The sequence below is a fragment of the Salmo salar genome, chromosome 29 (assembly GCF_965601325.2).
Source record: "Salmo salar chromosome 29, fSalSal1, whole genome shotgun sequence".
Taxonomy (NCBI): domain Eukaryota; kingdom Metazoa; phylum Chordata; class Actinopteri; order Salmoniformes; family Salmonidae; genus Salmo; species Salmo salar.
The window spans coordinates 11,969,573-11,985,970 of record NC_138319.1 but is presented as its reverse complement, the minus strand read 5'-3'; the positions used below and the strand labels follow the sequence as shown (position 1 = coordinate 11,985,970).

At 45.1% G+C, this 16,398-nt stretch overlaps 3 protein-coding genes across 19 annotated transcripts in view; all 3 read right to left on the bottom strand.

The window, feature by feature from the left end:
- nphp3 (nephronophthisis 3) overlaps nucleotides 1-3,674 on the bottom strand; it is a 29,971-nt gene extending 26,297 nt beyond the window's left edge. Inside the window, exons 1-5 of one of the 3 annotated variants that reach the window (XM_014180715.3) lie at nucleotides 2,732-3,674; nucleotides 1,663-2,061; nucleotides 1,101-1,226; nucleotides 563-713; nucleotides 2-154 (exon numbers count right to left, since the gene is read on the bottom strand). In XM_014180715.3, coding sequence (XP_014036190.1) covers nucleotides 2-154; nucleotides 563-713; nucleotides 1,101-1,226; nucleotides 1,663-1,986 — 754 coding nt within the window. In that variant the 5' untranslated portion in view covers nucleotides 1,987-2,061; nucleotides 2,732-3,674. Of the gene's footprint in view, nucleotide 1; nucleotides 155-562; nucleotides 714-1,100; nucleotides 1,227-1,662; nucleotides 2,096-2,731 lie in introns of all 3 variants that reach the window. The other 2 variants (XM_014180713.3, XM_014180712.3) reach the window with 2 other exon arrangements.
- Nucleotides 3,675-6,893: 3,219 nt separating this feature from the next.
- LOC106590116 (uracil nucleotide/cysteinyl leukotriene receptor) lies at nucleotides 6,894-10,800 on the bottom strand. The gene is made up of 2 exons (XM_014180711.3): nucleotides 10,376-10,800; nucleotides 6,894-8,259 (listed from the first exon to the last, which is right to left on the bottom strand). The coding sequence occupies exons 1-2, from the start codon at nucleotides 10,663-10,665 to the stop codon at nucleotides 7,284-7,286; spliced, it is 1,266 nt and encodes a 421-aa protein (XP_014036186.3). The 5' UTR covers nucleotides 10,666-10,800; the 3' UTR covers nucleotides 6,894-7,283.
- Nucleotides 10,801-10,838: 38 nt separating this feature from the next.
- Nucleotides 10,839-16,398, bottom strand: part of LOC106590114 (sickle tail protein homolog) — a 220,771-nt gene continuing 215,211 nt past the window's right edge. For 13 of the 15 annotated variants that reach the window (XM_014180705.3, XM_014180701.3, XM_014180695.3 and 10 more), the window contains 3 exons: nucleotides 14,548-16,230; nucleotides 13,797-13,937; nucleotides 10,839-12,547 (listed from right to left, as the gene is read on the bottom strand). In XM_014180705.3, the coding sequence (XP_014036180.3) occupies nucleotides 12,014-12,547; nucleotides 13,797-13,937; nucleotides 14,548-16,230 (2,358 nt within the window). In that variant the 3' untranslated portion in view covers nucleotides 10,839-12,013. The remainder of the gene's footprint in view (nucleotides 12,548-13,796; nucleotides 13,938-14,547; nucleotides 16,231-16,398) is intronic. The other 2 variants (XM_014180706.3, XM_082970662.1) reach the window with 2 other exon arrangements.

The following is a 16,398-nucleotide window of genomic DNA, read 5'->3' as shown; positions in this document are numbered from 1 at the left end:
CCTCTGCTGACATTGGCAAACGGGCCCTCCACATCGCACAAGCTGTGGGCAAACTCTGGTCCTCTGAAGGTCTGCTGCAGTTGCATCATGCTGCCCATAGAGGGCTCACTGCCCAGCACTCCACCACCCCAGTAATCACACGGAGTCCCTGCAGCTTGAGACAGGCAAATTACAGACGACTGCGTCAGCTTTTTGAGTCACTGACGTTTGAGGAATTGAGATGATTGTGAAGCGTTACTTGTTTCATACTTTGACAAGTTTTAAGTAAACTGTTCAGCAATTTTGATAAAATCTGGATTTTTTTAAATACTTTAGTTGCACTATTCATTTCCCCATTTGACTGCATTGAAATACTGGAATTGCCATATTCATTCCTATGGGGCTCTACATGTGTGAGATGGAGGGTGGCCTTAAAGATATAACGAACGTCGGCTGTGCTCAGTAGATCCCCTGCGACGAACGGTGGTGATTCAACATGTAGAATTTATGGGAAATGGGAGGGGAAAAAAATGCCACCCGCTGCTTTTAACCGTTCGTCGGCACAATCTGTTTTGTCCTTTACCCGTGACAGTGGTGTGGTTGTCATCGTCATCCGAGTCGTCCGGGTCGTACACCATGATGCCCTGAGCCTGCAGCTGCTGTAGCTTGGCCTCCAAGTCCCTCTTGGCTCGCAGCAGGTCCTGGATCTCCTTCTCTTTGGTCTCCCGGAAGATCTGACATTTAGAGAAGATTCTTTTTTTTTTTTTTTTTAAATATACATGTTAAGATATTTAACAATTTTCTTCAACAGATAGAGAATGATAGTGGGGAAAGATAGAGAGAGGTTGAGTCAAAGAGCAGTAGGCCGGATTTGAATCTATGCTGACACCGTCGACATGTGTGCTGGAGGCTAGGCATTACCGCTAGACTAGCCAGGCCACAGAGGGGAATGTTATGGTTTCATAATGATGAGCCGTAGGTTAAGTAGCTGACTTGAGATCAGAAGGTTGCTGGTTCAAATCCCAGATGGAACATCACACTAGGGTATTGTTACGCCCTACTCTCTATTATGTGCCCTACTGTGTGTTTGCCTGGGAGTAACAGCTAGCTATTGGGGATACCTTAAACTGTCGTTTGACTTTGTCCCTGTCGTGCTCAAAGGTGGCAGCTCTCTCCATGGCTTGGTACTTAGCCTCCAGGGCACTCTCCTTCTCCCTCAGGATCTTTTGGTAGGTCTTCTGCAGAGCCTGGAAGAAACATGACGATCATCACTGTTAGTGACAAGTAGTACAATAAGATGACATGGCCAGGGAAGACCTGATCCTAGATCAGCACTCTTATTATGAGATGCTTGATACATGGCCCCTGAACTGGACTCTTGACAGAGGAAATCAAAAGACAGGCTATTGTCTACCTACCTGGCCCATTCATTGTAAAAGTTATGGGCCTGTATTCACAAAGAATCTCAGAACAGGGGAATCTTAGACTCTGATCTAGGATCAGTTGTGCATTTTAGATCAGAATGAATAAGATGAGGCTATATGGACAGAGGGTACATTTACATCACATTTTAGTTATTTAGCAGATGGTATTATCCAGAGCGACTTACAGTAGAGTGCATACATTTTCATACTTTTTCCTACTAAATGTCAACCCTTTTTAAAACAGTGGCCCTGCTCTCACCTGCAGCTCAGCTCTCAGCCTCTTGTTCTCCTCGTCCAGCTTGGCCTCCTTCTTCTGCATGGAGGTGATCTCATTGTTCTTGCTGACCCGGAAAATCTCATACTCCTTGCGGAGCCGTTCGTATTCGGCGGTGTACTCCAGGTCCACAGAGCCTGTAGATTTGAAGCTGGCCCCAATCACCCTGGGCCCTCGGCGAAAGGAGCTCCGCAGGAGGCGGGCTTTAGGTTTGACCTCCACAGGTATCTCACAGGCCTCCCCACCCTCGCCCCCATACGCATCCTCTATCACCTCCCCAGGGCTCACCAGGGAGGAGGCTGTACCCATGGTGATGGTGGCTCTGGACCAGGCACTCCACAGTGGCCTTACTAAACTAAACCTTCCAGATGGTCATTGCTGCTCCTAGGGATGAAGCCAGTGATTGGCATGTCATTGGCTGCAACACGCAAGAGGAGGAGTGAGGACTGAAAAAGTATGTCTTAGCAAACTAGCTAGCGTAAAGGGATAATGAATGCATATGGTGGGGGATATATTATAGTAACCGATAATGCACGTGACCAAATGTAACAACAACAACAACAACAACAACAACAACAACAACAACAATAGAAACCGCTTGCCAGTGAATGTGACAATATTTGCGTTTGCATTGATTTTAACTCTGGCCCAGGGCGCAACAACATCTCGCGCTGCAACTTCGCTTCTGGTCACGACCTATTTTTAGTATGTGACGTTTGTGTCCAAATGTTATAGCTAACATCTGTATAACGTAGCTTTAACATAACATTAACGTTAATTACATGAGTTTAAATGGCGCTAGGTGACATTAGATATCTCGTTAGCTAGCTAACGGTACCTAACATGACCTGTTATGGCAAGAACGGGTGAGACGAAGATGGAACCAGATGTGACTGGCTTGCACAGACATAATGGACTGTCTATGGCACGTACCTAGCTAACGTTAGATAGCAATAATATTTAGCTATATTGACCTAGCTATATTTCGAATAGTTGGTTAGCATATTGAATGATTCCGATTCCTTTTTTAGAAAGGAGTCCAATAAATACTCACACATAGCTATCCCCGTGGCGTAGCTTCTTCCTGGCTGCCCTGGTAACAAGATATCCTCCCTACGGGTCCTCACCGAAGTCAAAGTAATTTGCGAATTACCCCCCAAAAAATCTCAGGCTGTATCCCAAACACAGAAATACCTCAGGCTTCTGCTCAGGCTCACTGGATGGATACATTAGGGAGGCTGTTCATTCGGAAGGAATACAGTTTTCTGGCATCTTTGTATGTGATGGTAATACACACTTTTACTATTTGGAAGAATGTAATAAATTGGCCCAGACGGCATCCCTAGCCGCGTCCTCAGAGCATGCGCAGACCATCTGGCCGGAGTGTTTACAGACATATTCAATCTCTTGCTGTCCCTACATACTTCAATATGTCCACCATTGTTCCGGTACTCAAGAAGGCAAAGGTAACTGAACTAAATGACTATAGCCCCGTAGCACTCACTTCTGTCATCATGAAGCGCTTTGAGAGACTGGTCAAGGATCATATCACCTCTACTTTACCTGACACACTTCAATTTGCTTACATCCCCAATAGATCCACAGACGATGCAATCGCCATCACACTGCCCTATCCCACCTGGACAAGAGGAATACCTATGTAAGAATGCTGTTCATTGACTATAGCTCAGCATTCAACACCATAGTACCCCCGAGCTCATCATTAATGCATACATTAGCATCGAAGTTGGAAACCAATATACACAGGCAGTTAGAAAAGCCAAGGCGAGCTTTTTAAAGCAGAAATTTGCTTCCTGCAACACAAACTCAAAGTTATGGGACACTGTAAAGTCCTTGGAGAATAAGAGCACCTCCTCCCAGCTGCCCACTGCACTGAGGATAGGAAACTCTGTCACCACCGATAAATCCACTATAATTGAGAATTTCAATAAGCATTTTTCTACGGCTGGCCATGCTTTCCACCTGGCTACCCCTACCCCGGTCAACAGCACTGCTCCCCCCACAGCAACTCGCCCAAGCCTTCCCCATTTCTCCTTCTCCCAAATCCAGTCAGCTGATGTTCTGAAAGAGCTGCAAAATCTGGACCCCTACAAATCAGCCGGGCTAGACAATCTGGACCCTTTCTTTCTAAAATTATCTGCCGAAATTGTTGCTACCCCTATTACTAGCCTGTTCAACCTCTCTTTCGTGTCGTCTGAGATTCCCAAAGATTGGAAAGCAGCTGCGGACATCCCCCTCTTTAAAGGGGGGGACACTCTTGACCCAAACTGCTACAGACCTATATCTATCCTACCCTGCCTCTCTAAAGTCTTCGAAAGCCAACTCAACAAAAGATTACCGACCATTTCGAATCCCACCTCACCTTCTCCGCTATGCAATCTGGTTTCAGAGCTGGTCATGGGTGCACCTCAGCCACGCTCAAGGTCCTAAACGATATCTTAACCGCCATCGTTAAGAAACAATACTGTGCAGCCGTATTCATTGACCTGGCCAAGGCTTTCGACTCTGTCAATCACCACATCCTCATCGGCAGACTCAACAGCCTTGGTTTCTCAAATGATTGCCTCGCCTGGTTCACCAACTACTTCTCTGATAGAGTTCAGTGTGTCATATTGGAGGGCCTGTTGTCCGGGCCTCTGGCAGTCTCTATGGGGGTGCCACAGGGTTCAATTCTTGGGCCGACTCTTTTCTCTGTATACATTAATGATGTCGCTCTTGCTGCTGGTGAGTCTCTGATCCACCTCTACGCAGACGACACCATTCTGTATACATCTGGCCCTTCTTTGGACACTGTGTTAACTACCCTCCAGACGAGCTTCAATGCCATACAACTCTCCTTCCGTGGCCTCCAACTGCTCTTAAATACAAGTAAAACTAAATGCATGCTCTTCAATCGATTGCTGCATGCACCTGCCCACCCATCCTGCATCACTACTCTGGACGGTTCTGACTTAGAATATGTGGACAACTACAAATACCTAGGTGTCTGGTTAGACTGTAAACTCTCCTTCCAGACTCACATCAAACATCTCCAATCCAAAGTTAAATCGAGAATTGGCTTCCTATTTCGCAACAAAGCATCTTTCACTCATGCTGCCAAACATACCCTCCTAAAACTGACCATCCTACCAATCCTCGACTTCGGCGATGTCATTTACAAAATAGCCTCCAATACCCTACTCAATAAATTGGATGCAGTCTATCACAGTGCTGTCCGTTTTGTCACCAAAGCCCCATATACTACCCACCACTGCGACCTGTACGCTCTCGTTGGCTGGCCCTCGCTTCATACTCGTTGCCAATCCCACTTGCTCCAGGTCATCTACAAGACCCTGCTAGGTAAAGTTCCCCCTTTTCTCATCTCGCTGGTCACCATAGCAGCACCCACCTGTAGCACGCGCTCCAGCAGCTATATCTCTCTGGTCACCCCCAAAGCCAATTCCTCCTTCGGCCGCCTCTCCTTCCAGTTCTCTGCTGCCAATGACTGGAACGAACTATAAAAATCTCTGAAACTGGAAACACTTATCTCCCTCACTAGCTTTAAGCACCAGCTGTCAGAGCAGCTCACAGATTACTGCACCTGTACATAGCCCATCTACAATTTAGCCCAAACAACTACCTCTTCCCCTACTGTATTTATTTATTTTGCTCCTTTGCACCCCATTATTTCTATTTCTACTTTGCACTTTCTTCCACTGCATATCTACCATTCCAGTGTTTTACTTGCTATATTGTATTTACTTCGCCACCATGGCCTTTTTTGCCTTTACCTCCCTTATCTCACCTCATTTGCTCACTTTGTATATAGACTTATTTTTCTACTATATTATTGACTGTATGTTTGTTTTACTCCATGTGTAACTCTGTGTTGTTGTATGTGTCAAACTGCTTGCTTTATCTTGGCCAGGTCACAATTGTAAATGAGAACTTGTTCTCAACTTGCCTACCTGGTTAAATAAAGGTGAAATAAAAAAATTAAGCTCGTGGCCATCGACCTGAACCCTGCCCTGTGCAACTGGGTCCTGGACTTCCTGACGGGCTGCCCCCCCATGTGTTGAAGGTAGGAAACAACACATCCACTTTGCTGATCCTCAACTCTTGGGCCCCACAAGGATGCGTGCTCAGCCCCCTCCTGTACTCCCTGTTCACCCATGACTGCGTGGCCACACGCCTCCAACTCAATCATCAAGTTTGCAAACGAGACAAACGGTTGTAGGCCTGATTGCCAACAATGACGAGACAGCCTACAGGGAGGAGGTGAGGGCCCTGGGAGTGTGGTGCCAAGAAAATAACCTCTCACCCAGCATCAACAAAACAAAGGAGCTGATCGTGGACCTTCAGGAAACAGCAGAGGGAGCACGCCCCTATCCACTTTGAGGGGACCGCAGTGGAGCAGGTGAAAAGCTTCAAGTTCCTCGGCTTACACATCACTGACAATCTGAAATGGTCCACCTACACAGACAGTGTGGTGAAGAAGGCTCAACAGCGCCTCTTCAACCCCAGGAGGCTGATTAAATTTGACTTGGCACCTAAAACCCTCACAAACTTTTACAGATGCACAATCGAGAGCATCCTGTTGGGCTGTATCACCGCCTGGTACGGCAACTGCACCGCCCGCAATCGCAGGGCTCTCCAGAGAGTGGTGCGGTCTGCCCAATGCATCACCGGAGGCAAACTACCTGCCCTCCAGGACACCTACAGCACCCGATGTCACAGGAAGGCCAAAAAGAACATCAAGGACAACAACCCCCCGAGCCACTGCCTGTTCATCCCGCTATCATCCAGAAGGCGAGGTCAGTACAGTTGCAATAAAGCTGGGACCGAGAGACTAAACAACAGCTTCTATCTCAAGGCCATCAGACTGTTAAATAACCATCACTAGCACATTAGAGGCTGCTGCCCATAGACTTGAAATCACTGGCCACTTTACAAATGGAACACTAGTCACTTTAATAATGTTTACATATTTTGCATTACTCATCTCGTAGGTATATACTGTATTCTATCCTATTCTACTGTAACTTAGTCTATGCCACTGACATTGCTCGTCCAAATATTTATATATTCTTAATTCCATTCCTTTACTTTAGATCTGTGTGTATTTTTGTGAAATTGTTAGATATTACTGCACTGTTGGATCTAGAAATGCAACCATTTCACTACACCTGCAATAACATCTGCTAAACATGTGCATATGACAAATAACATTTTATTTTATATATTAATTTAGCCAAAAAGTTTAATAATAGGCATACCTATATGCCTACACTATACAATAATTGTATGCATACAATAACAGCAATGGTAAAACAACCTAGAAATAAGATTCATTTTCATACAGGGCCATAGGCCTACCAACCATTTCTTTTAATAAGATATTTGCATGTAGCCTTTATTGCACAACACCACAATGAGATCATACTGTAGGATTCAACACTGTACATTGCCATTGTAATATTAAATAGTAATTGAATCACTGCAAGCATACACTTGTACTGGTCTCAGAGCAGGAGGAGTGCTGATCTAGGATCAGTTTAGCCTTTCAAAATAAAAATGATTATGTACCGGCAGGACCTGATCATAGATCAGGTTGTGGTTGGCTGGTCCGCTCTCCTGTCTTTACAGAACAGCTGCAGCAGTTTACTTTGATAAGTCCTTGCCAAAAAAAAGTACATAATAGGATCCAAAGCTCCACTCAAACAGGTTAGTGCGGAAGTGACTCGGTTGGCTAGTGCCAGAGCCTCAATGGACGCAGTTTCCATGTCGCTATGAGTGTGTCTCTCGATGTAGATGAAACGGTTCAAGTGATATGGCACAAAAGCAACCAGGAAGTTCACCATGATGAGAATGATCATCCTGATGGCCTTGTCTCTGATTGGGTTTCCCTCCTGTTGCTTGATGCCCCTCAGCTTCAATAGGATTAATATATAGGAGACCACTATAGTGACCAGAGGAATAATAAACGCCACCATGGTTGACGCCAGTGCTTTGGGAGAAGTCTTTTCCAAGTACAGCTGGTTACACATAACCACGGTTGTGTTGTCAACCTGAATCATCGTTTGTTTTTTGGAGAATAGCATGGGAGCCGTAGACACGGTCACTGTGACCCACAGGATTACCACGACCACTCTGGCATATGAAGCCTTCCTCATTGACTGTGACTTGAGCGGTAGGACCAGGGCCAAGAGGCGGTCCAGGCTGATGCAGGTCATGAAGTAAAGACTGCAGTACATGTTGAGGTAGAAGAGAAACCCCACCAGGTGACAGGGGACCTCTCCAAAGGGCCAGCGGCTGTCTGAGAAGTGGTAGACCATCCGCATGGGCAAGATTAGCACGTAGGAGACATCTGCTATGGCCAGGTGCTTTAGAAAGAGCTTTGAGGGTGAGGTGTCAGCCTGACGACAGAACACCCACAATGCCAAAATGTTGCCAGGCACGGCGACCACAAAGACCAAGATGTAAAAGCTAGCAAACATGATGTTCTCATGGTGGGAACCTTTGGTGTGAAAGCCATGTCTCGCTTCCTCAGTGTAGTTCATCATTATTCTGTTGTCTCTTAGCCTATAGGACATAGCAAAGATACAAAGAGAAAAGAACACACTATAGTCTACATGATAACAGCGCAGGGTCTGAGATTGAGAGAGGGATCCCTGCAGTTGTACACAAAAAACATTGGCTTCCTCAAGGGTTCTTTGGGAAGGTTGATGGTTCTACATGGAACCATACTGACCAAAAGAACCCTGTGAGCCCTTCAATGGTTCTTTGCAGTTAAAAAAAGGGTTATTTCCTGTTTTGGTTAAATGCAGGGTCAGCGGCTCGTTTGAATATTTTGGGGCGGGATTTGAGCACAACTTTTTTTTGTGCAACCATGAGTGAGAGTGTCATTCCATCAAATCTGTTTTACGCTATTGCATGTTATATATGACCATGGCCAGTGATTATGTCTTGTGAAAGACTCACAAATGGCCTTATGTCAATTGAGAATAGGTGACTAAGTCAGTAGGACTCAATTCTCTCAGGGACAAGAGCTAGCGCACCTGTTTCAACTTGTTAATTAACACAATTATAAAACCTATGGAACTTTAACAATATGACTATTTAACCAGAATAAAAAACCCTGTGTGGTTCTACAAAGAACATTAGAGATTGAGAAATGTTCTTTACAGAACCAGTATCCATAAAGGTTCAGTAAAGAACCATAAAAAATTATTGTATTTTGCCCCACAAAGGGTTGTAACCACAGTGGAACCCTTTTTGGGTGATATATGGAGCCTTTTTTAATGGTTCTATATAGAACCGTATGAACATGTTTTTTATAGAACCTTTAAAAAATAGTGTTTTAGTGTGTTTTTAGTGTGAGTTGTGAATGATTCTGTTGTTACACATAACTGTGGTTTCATTTGTGAAGTCTACATTGTATCATATAACCCAAGCCTGTGTATCTCATATGGCACCCCATTGCTATGCAGTGCACTACTTCTTACCAGAAGCCTATGGGGAATAGGGTGCCATTTGGGACATAACTCAAGTGATTACTTTAGCATCAACAAGAGGTACTTTACATAGGAAATATAGCCTTCCTGTAGCAAATATAGCCTTCCTGTCACCCACTAACCGTTTCAAAAACAGAATAGGGTGGTTATCTGTAGAGAACTACATAGGAACTATGAGGAAGTGATTCAAATGGTGGTTATTTGAGCGAAACGAGACATGTACATTGTGTATGACAGAGATAACGTGCAATGTATGTTAAGTTTGTAGTAACCAGTGTCTATTTTTGTATACAGCAGCACTGTGTGTCTAAGACAATTTCTCCTTGGGGACATTAAAGTTAATCCTATCCTATCCTATTATGAGTGCTAGCCGATAAATAAAAGTTTGTTTCTCCAGGTGTATACAATTGACAAAAAGCATTTTAGGTGAGAGTGGGGTAAGTTGAGTCACCATTGTTTCTAGGAAACCATACACAAAATTAATAATTTGACCAAATATTTAGGAAGAGGTCATCATTTCATATAGTCTGTGAAAGAAGAAACCACATGGAAAAAGTTGTAAGCAAGTTAGGTGAAATTAAATCCGGTCATGTGCAGCTGCGCTCTGAATTGATGATTACTTGGGTGCTGCCAGCTGTAGGCAGGATTAAAATAAACCCAACCCATGGAAATCTGTTACGGTACACAACCCTTCATTCCGTGACATACAATTTATTCCTATTATCTCAGTTTTGGAAGAGACTGTTTATGATTAAAAAAATTATCCTGTTTACACTTTGTAGTCAAATTTGACACTAGAATACATGTTTCTGACTCATATCAAAATGAGGTCATTTTCAAAACAAGAAGTTGCTTTTTAGGGGCAATTGCTCTTTAACCATATTTTAATGTTTGTTTGCAATTACATTGTTTACAAAACAATTGAGTATTTTTGGTTCTGACCGGGTAAGACAGTTGAACCTAAGCTCATGAAGCATTTCTAAGTTATATTCTTCAAGAATCAAATGGGTAAATATCATAACACCCAAGTTATAATGAAGTCCAAACTGGGATTTATCAACTGCAGGTCTCCCCTTTAAACTTGAACTTTAAAATCAACTTCACTTCATTTGAAATAGGACATTATTATACATGAGTTACATCATATTTAAATAGTAAATAACCACTTCTAATAATATACTTACCAGTAGGCTCTTTGCTGAGGTAAGAGATCTTCGACTGAGGTAAGAGTAGTTCTGTTGTTCTTACTCTTAGAGTATTCGCAAAGGTTAATTTGCCTCTCCTCCTCTGCAGTTTTCACACCCTCAAAGCATCGGTGACGTTCCAGGCCAACTACATTGCAGACATCGCATTGCATCCACTTGGTTTTGTGCCGTTTCATCAAGCATCCGATTGCTATATCATATGATGGGGTTAACTGATATGATAGAACACTTGTCCAGGCATTGTGAGATCTGGCGTGCATCTGCAACATAGTCAGCCTGGAACGCTGCCATTATGTGGCCTGACCACTCGCTGACACCTGTTCAAGTTAATGTAATGAAACAGATTATACATCATTCAGTTCTGCTTGGTACATGGTCGGAACTGTGTACAGGCTTGAGAGCGAAAGGAGAGAAACTAGAAGTGAGTAGAAACATCCTCAAATGCATTACAAGCATGCAGACCTTTATTGTTTTTATTACAACACAATTATTCCTTTGTTTACCACATTGCTTTTTATGTAGTATGGTTTAAAGCTTTACAAAAATGAGAGAGAAAACCAAAATATTTACAAAATCTATCTGTGCAAACATAATTCTTCTTTCCCCTCTCCTAAAGCATCTTAAAGGCATGCATACAAATAAACTTTGGTATGTTAACAAAACTACTAAAGTTCTTATTAGAAGTATTTATGTACACGTGGTAGAACAGTTCATCAATGACTTTTGTGTTTTAGTACTGTATACATTTAGACACCAATAAACATGAACTTAAGAGACCTCCAGTAAAGCTGTCGAAGGTAAAGACTTGAGCCATCACACCTCGAGTGTGTCGTAGAGTTCTCACTTGGTATGTCATGGTTACAGTAATACAGTCAGGAAATGTCATAACAACTTTGGCAAATAGGCACAATAACTACAGAAAGAAAAAAAATATCTCATAAACCTCCTTAAAATCATTTTTTTTTTTTATCTCCTAAAAATAAATTGGCAGTGCATGATATTCTTAACAAAATAGAAGTCAATGCAGTTCACTGTAAACGTCTTTATACATACGGTACAGTATGCACTCATAAAAGGCATTTACTAGGGCTATGCTCAATGTTGGGCAACATAAGAAATAATGTAAGAGCAAAATATACTATGGTTATCCAGTCTCTGGTTTTCAAAAATAAAACATATATAATATTTCACATGGTCATAGTGATTGTACATCAACTTCATATTTTTTCCATTCTTAGATACTGTAAGAAAAATATATTTTCAATACCGTTTTTAGTAGCGAATTGAGAAAGCGAGAGCTTCCACATAACCTACGAAGCAGTAAAACTATATCACTTCTTTGTTTTTCTTTTTAAAACTATTTACTCGGTACTCTAATACGCCTTTTTAAAATCAGGGTTCAAGTTTAGCCAATGGAAAATGCAACTTAAAACGAAGTCAAAGCATCGGTGTGAGTATGCGTGTGTCAAATCAAATTGAAATATGAATGGTGGGGGGAAGTGCATCCATTACGCTTTTTACAATAATAAAATACAAACCAATAAACCAATAAACAACAACAAAAACATGAATAATGAGATTGAGAGAAGTAACCCAAACGGGGCTACTGTACGGGAGCTAAGTGGAGTCCTTGGCTGCTGTGGCGGTTGGGATGCAGGATTTGCCGCTGCTGCCGTTCTGGGGCCTGTAGCTGGTGAAGCTGGGGGTGTGTATGGTGCGGATGCTCTTCACACCCGGGCCCAACGGGGTGGGCGACAGAGGGGAGGGGGAAGAGGAGGAGGAGGAGGAGGGTGCTCGACCGTTTTGAGTCTGCGAGGAGAACGAGAGAGCTTTACCTGTGTGAGAGGGTGTGGGGAGTTTGAGGGAGGAACCGTTAGAGAGGGAGGGGATGTGGGAGAAAGTGGAGAGGGCCGAGCCAGGGTGGCGGGGGGCATGAGGGGATGGGATGGAGGACTTGGTGGTGTGGGGGGAGGAAGAGGAGGAGTTGGAGGAGGAGGAAAGGTTAATAGGGTTAGTAGCATCTGAGTTTGGAGCAGACTGGGAGGTGCTGCCTTTACCAGAGCTAGGATAAAAAGCTGGGATTTTAGAGGCAGGTACAGTAGGGGAAGTAGTTTTATGATCCCCCCCCGCTCTTTTAGCGCTTCCGTTAGCCTGCAAACAGAGATGCCAGAACAAAGACTGGTTGTCAAAAAGGGAACGGGTGATTTAAGGTAACAAATGTAAAAAATGCAAGACAACATTGACTTCACTAAAGTTATAGACATTAAACAATCACACAAACAAACCTATTACTACTAAGATAACTAATAGACACACAAAACGGCTCAAACTAGCTACAGTCCATGTTTACTGGGTTACTTGAGGCACAGTAACTGAGAAGCACACTATTCATTTAAAAGTGGAAAGAAAATATTGAAAGGATGGAAGGAGGGATAAAGGGAGGGGGTTGGAGATAGGGGTGGGGGGCATCTCTAGGTGCTGCCTGTGTGTTAGAGTGATTGTCAAGCTTTCTGAGAAGTGGAGACAACAACTGAGAGGAGGGCAAAACCAGAGATGCATCTCGGTTGGGGAGGAAAATGTTAGATAAAAGAGGAGAGATTTTTGAGGGTGGAAGACATACAAGTGCATATCGGGAGCAGTAGGGGCGAATATTTGCATTGATTGCTACTACAAGGAAGAGAGATGAGTGGTAGATGAGCATCAAGAGAAGGGAGGAAGGTAGCTTGGTGGAACCAGCCTTATCGTTGCATTCACCATTCTGTTGAAGTTAAATATAATGGTGAACGCAGCGATCCGGCTGGTTCCACCAGTGTTGGAGGGAGGGATATTAAAGTGTTCTTTAGTAACTGTGCACTGTGAAAAGAAAGGAGCGCATCGGGTAGGCTGCTTGGGTTTAGTAGAGGTGCATTGAGGGTAGGAGGGAGCGTGGCCAATCGGAAGTATCAGTTTAGTAAAGCATCCTGGGGTTGGTTGACAACACTGTTTAGGAACTCAGCTGTGATGGAAACGGGATGTGATGGAGAACTCAGTCAATGACAGGGTATATCTGTTTTGTCTTTCTCTTTTCCATTTACATTTTTTTCATGTCACCAACACAGCAAAAGCCGCCATGAGCAGTGTGGACCATGCACAAGCATACAGTACGATGATGTTATGGGGGTAACAGTCAAGATTCAAACATGCCTTTCAGTCAGAGTAGATCGAGAGAAAACATCAACAGAAGCCAAAATGGCCACCTCAATCCCATTTAAACGAAACATTTCAAATCTCACAGCTTTGGTTGTTTAAATATTTTTTCCCCTTAGCACAGGCCTCTTTGTTTTCTATGTCCTGTGTTCACTATACAGGTGTGTTCCCTCTAGTCCCTATGGTCTCTGGTAAAGCCCTATAGTAAAACTACCTGTCGAAACTGCCTCTGAGTGCTGTCCTGTAGCTTTTGCTGTTTTCCTGCTTTGTCAGTAGTAGTCCCTGGTGACTGCCTGGACTTCGCAGACAGGGGCACTGGCATCCGACTAGTTGGGGAAGCGACACTGGTTGCGTTCTGCAAGAGGATCCAAACGAAACAAAACAAGAAAGAAAAAAAAAACAAACAAAAAAACAGAACACCATATTGGAGGTATGAGAAACTGTTATCAACAAGGCACTGACAGGTCAGAAAACTGTTCATTCAAGATTACCCTCACAGTTAACCTTAATAACACCGGTAAGAGCACATGCACCCCCTGTACCGTAGTAGCCTATACCAACACGTATAACCCTACAGTTCATGCAGTCCAAGAACAACAGCTTCAAGAAACCAAAAAGACAGTGTAATCAACATGGAGTGTCATTGTGTGATTAAGAGTCTACTACTGGCTGAAGCCCCGGTTAGAGTTTGAGCAGCCAATTGAAGGAGAGACATGAGAGACAGGAGGAGGGACCCATTGAAAATGCCACTCCCCAATCATGTTGGACCATGATCACACAGAGGGAGAAACCAACAGAGGAGGGGCTCTGACATTTCCAAAACACCTGGGGAGTGAGTTAATAAGTGGTTGGTTGGTAAACCCAGTGGTAAGGTAAACCCAGTGGTTAGGATGGAGTGAAGGGAGGGAGGGACGACTAAAAAGAGGGCCCAAAGCCTCCCGATTGACAAGAGCTTAGAAAGAGACCTGTTGGCTGGTGACGGGGGTGACAGTGGCGGTGGGGATGACGGCTGGCCGGGGGAGGAGCTGAGGTTTGGTCTTCTTCCTCTGAGAGGAGGCCTTGCTGGGCTTGGGGACCTTGAGGAGTGAACTCTTGGAAGGGAGTGATAAGGACCTCTTCAGGCCTCCATTCTCCCCACTCAAGGCACACCCAGCTTGGGGCTCCACGCTGGCTGCACTCCTCACTGGTTTCTCCTGGTGGTGCGTTGCGGGGCCCATCTCACTGATGGTCGTCTCTAGCTGTTTGATGGTCTGCTCCAGGCTGTCCAGGGTCTTGTAGGTGCTCTTCCGGATCTTGTCCGTCCTGCCTTTGGAATCCGAGTGCTCCCTCCTTACAACGGCTGCAGCTGGGGCCTTGGGCGTCTTGTTTGCTGGGGCAGCAGATGGTTTGGAGCGACTTTGGATCTCAAATCTCTTGGCCTCCTTGTGCTGTCGGACTGTGCCGTCCGACTCCTCCTCGTCCTCGTACACCACCACCTGCAGCGTCTTCTTGCCCGTCTTGGTGCCAGTGCGGATGGCCTGCGACAGAGCGGCCAGCTGCTTCTTGGGAAACTTGAACGTAAACTTCTTCTTCCCATCCGGCTTGCCATCACCGGACAACTCGGCGAGCTCCGAAGTCGAGGAGGAAGAGCGCGACAAGCTACTACTGGAAGAGCTAAGAGCACCGCTGGGGGCCTTGACCTTTACCTGCAGTCCACCACTGCTCTTCTCTGTCTCCTCCGTCTCCTCGTCCTCCTCCTCAATGCGCTCCGCGGCCAGCATGCTCTCCAGCTCCTCCTCGCACTCAAACACCGTGGACAGGCGCTTGTATGCCGAGCGGATGTCCATGGGCTGGTCGAAGATGATGATGACCGGCTTCTTGTTGTTGAAGCCATTGTCCTGTGACCCCGCCGAGCCGCCCCCGCCACCCGGGGTGGTGTTGGTCATCTCCCGTTTCCCAGGTCCCCCACACACAGTCACGGTCTGGATGCCCCGTTTGGCGTTGACCAGCTCCTGGTACTCCCCACAGGACAGGGCCTGGACCTTGCTGTTGGTGATCATGAAGGCAATATTGTCTGGGGGCGGAGGGGCTTCCTCACCAGGGAGGTCAGGGCTCAGGCTGGCCTCCTCATCCACCTCCTCATACCAGGGTCTGGGCTGATCAGTGGCCTCACTAAGAGCCTTCTCTGGGGGAGACACCACTGCCTTAGGAGCCTCTCTTATGGCGGTTGTCGGAAGGACTTCAGGCAATGCAGCAGGCAACACAACACTCTTACTAAGGGGAATGCTGGACTCCTGGACAACTGAGGAGACTGAGGTCTCTATCCTCTTGACTGTGTTTATCTGAAGCTTATCCACAGTGGTGGTCGCTGGGTTTTCCAGAACCCCTTTCACCACTCCTGGGCTGGTCTTCAATGACTCTGAGGTCACCACCTGTTTCTGAGACAGAGGGCTGGGGCCATTCAAGAACAGAGGCTTGGGAGATACAGGTGGCCCTAACTGCTGGGGTTTCGGTTGTGGCTGCTGGCTTGGGGAATTGTCATTAGCATTCACATTTGACACCTGTGAGGGGGACAGTGTTGGGTTGTCTCTGTGTTCCGGAGCCTCCTCCATTGCGGCCGGTGGTGGCAGCTGCTCTTTGGAGATCTGCCCAGTGACGTAGTATATGACCTGCATACGGCAAAGAAAGGAGGAGAGAATTTATATTAAAAACCGCAACCCTCTGCTAGAAGCTAAAACCACAACACTATACCACATGACAAACCTATCAATATGGGAACGTACTGTATGTCATGACATGTAAGGCATGCGAATGACTTTCATAAGGCCCATATCATA

Bases quoted from the DNA above. Each gene is read 5' to 3' on its own strand.
- LOC106590116 (XM_014180711.3), bottom strand. From the start codon at position 10,665: ATGTTGCAGATGCACGCCAGATCTCACAATGCCTGGACAAGTGTTCTA. The intron at 8,260-10,375 runs GTAAGTATATTA...TATGTCCTATAG, and splicing joins CCTCAGCAAAGAGCCTACTG to GCTAAGAGACAACAGAATAA.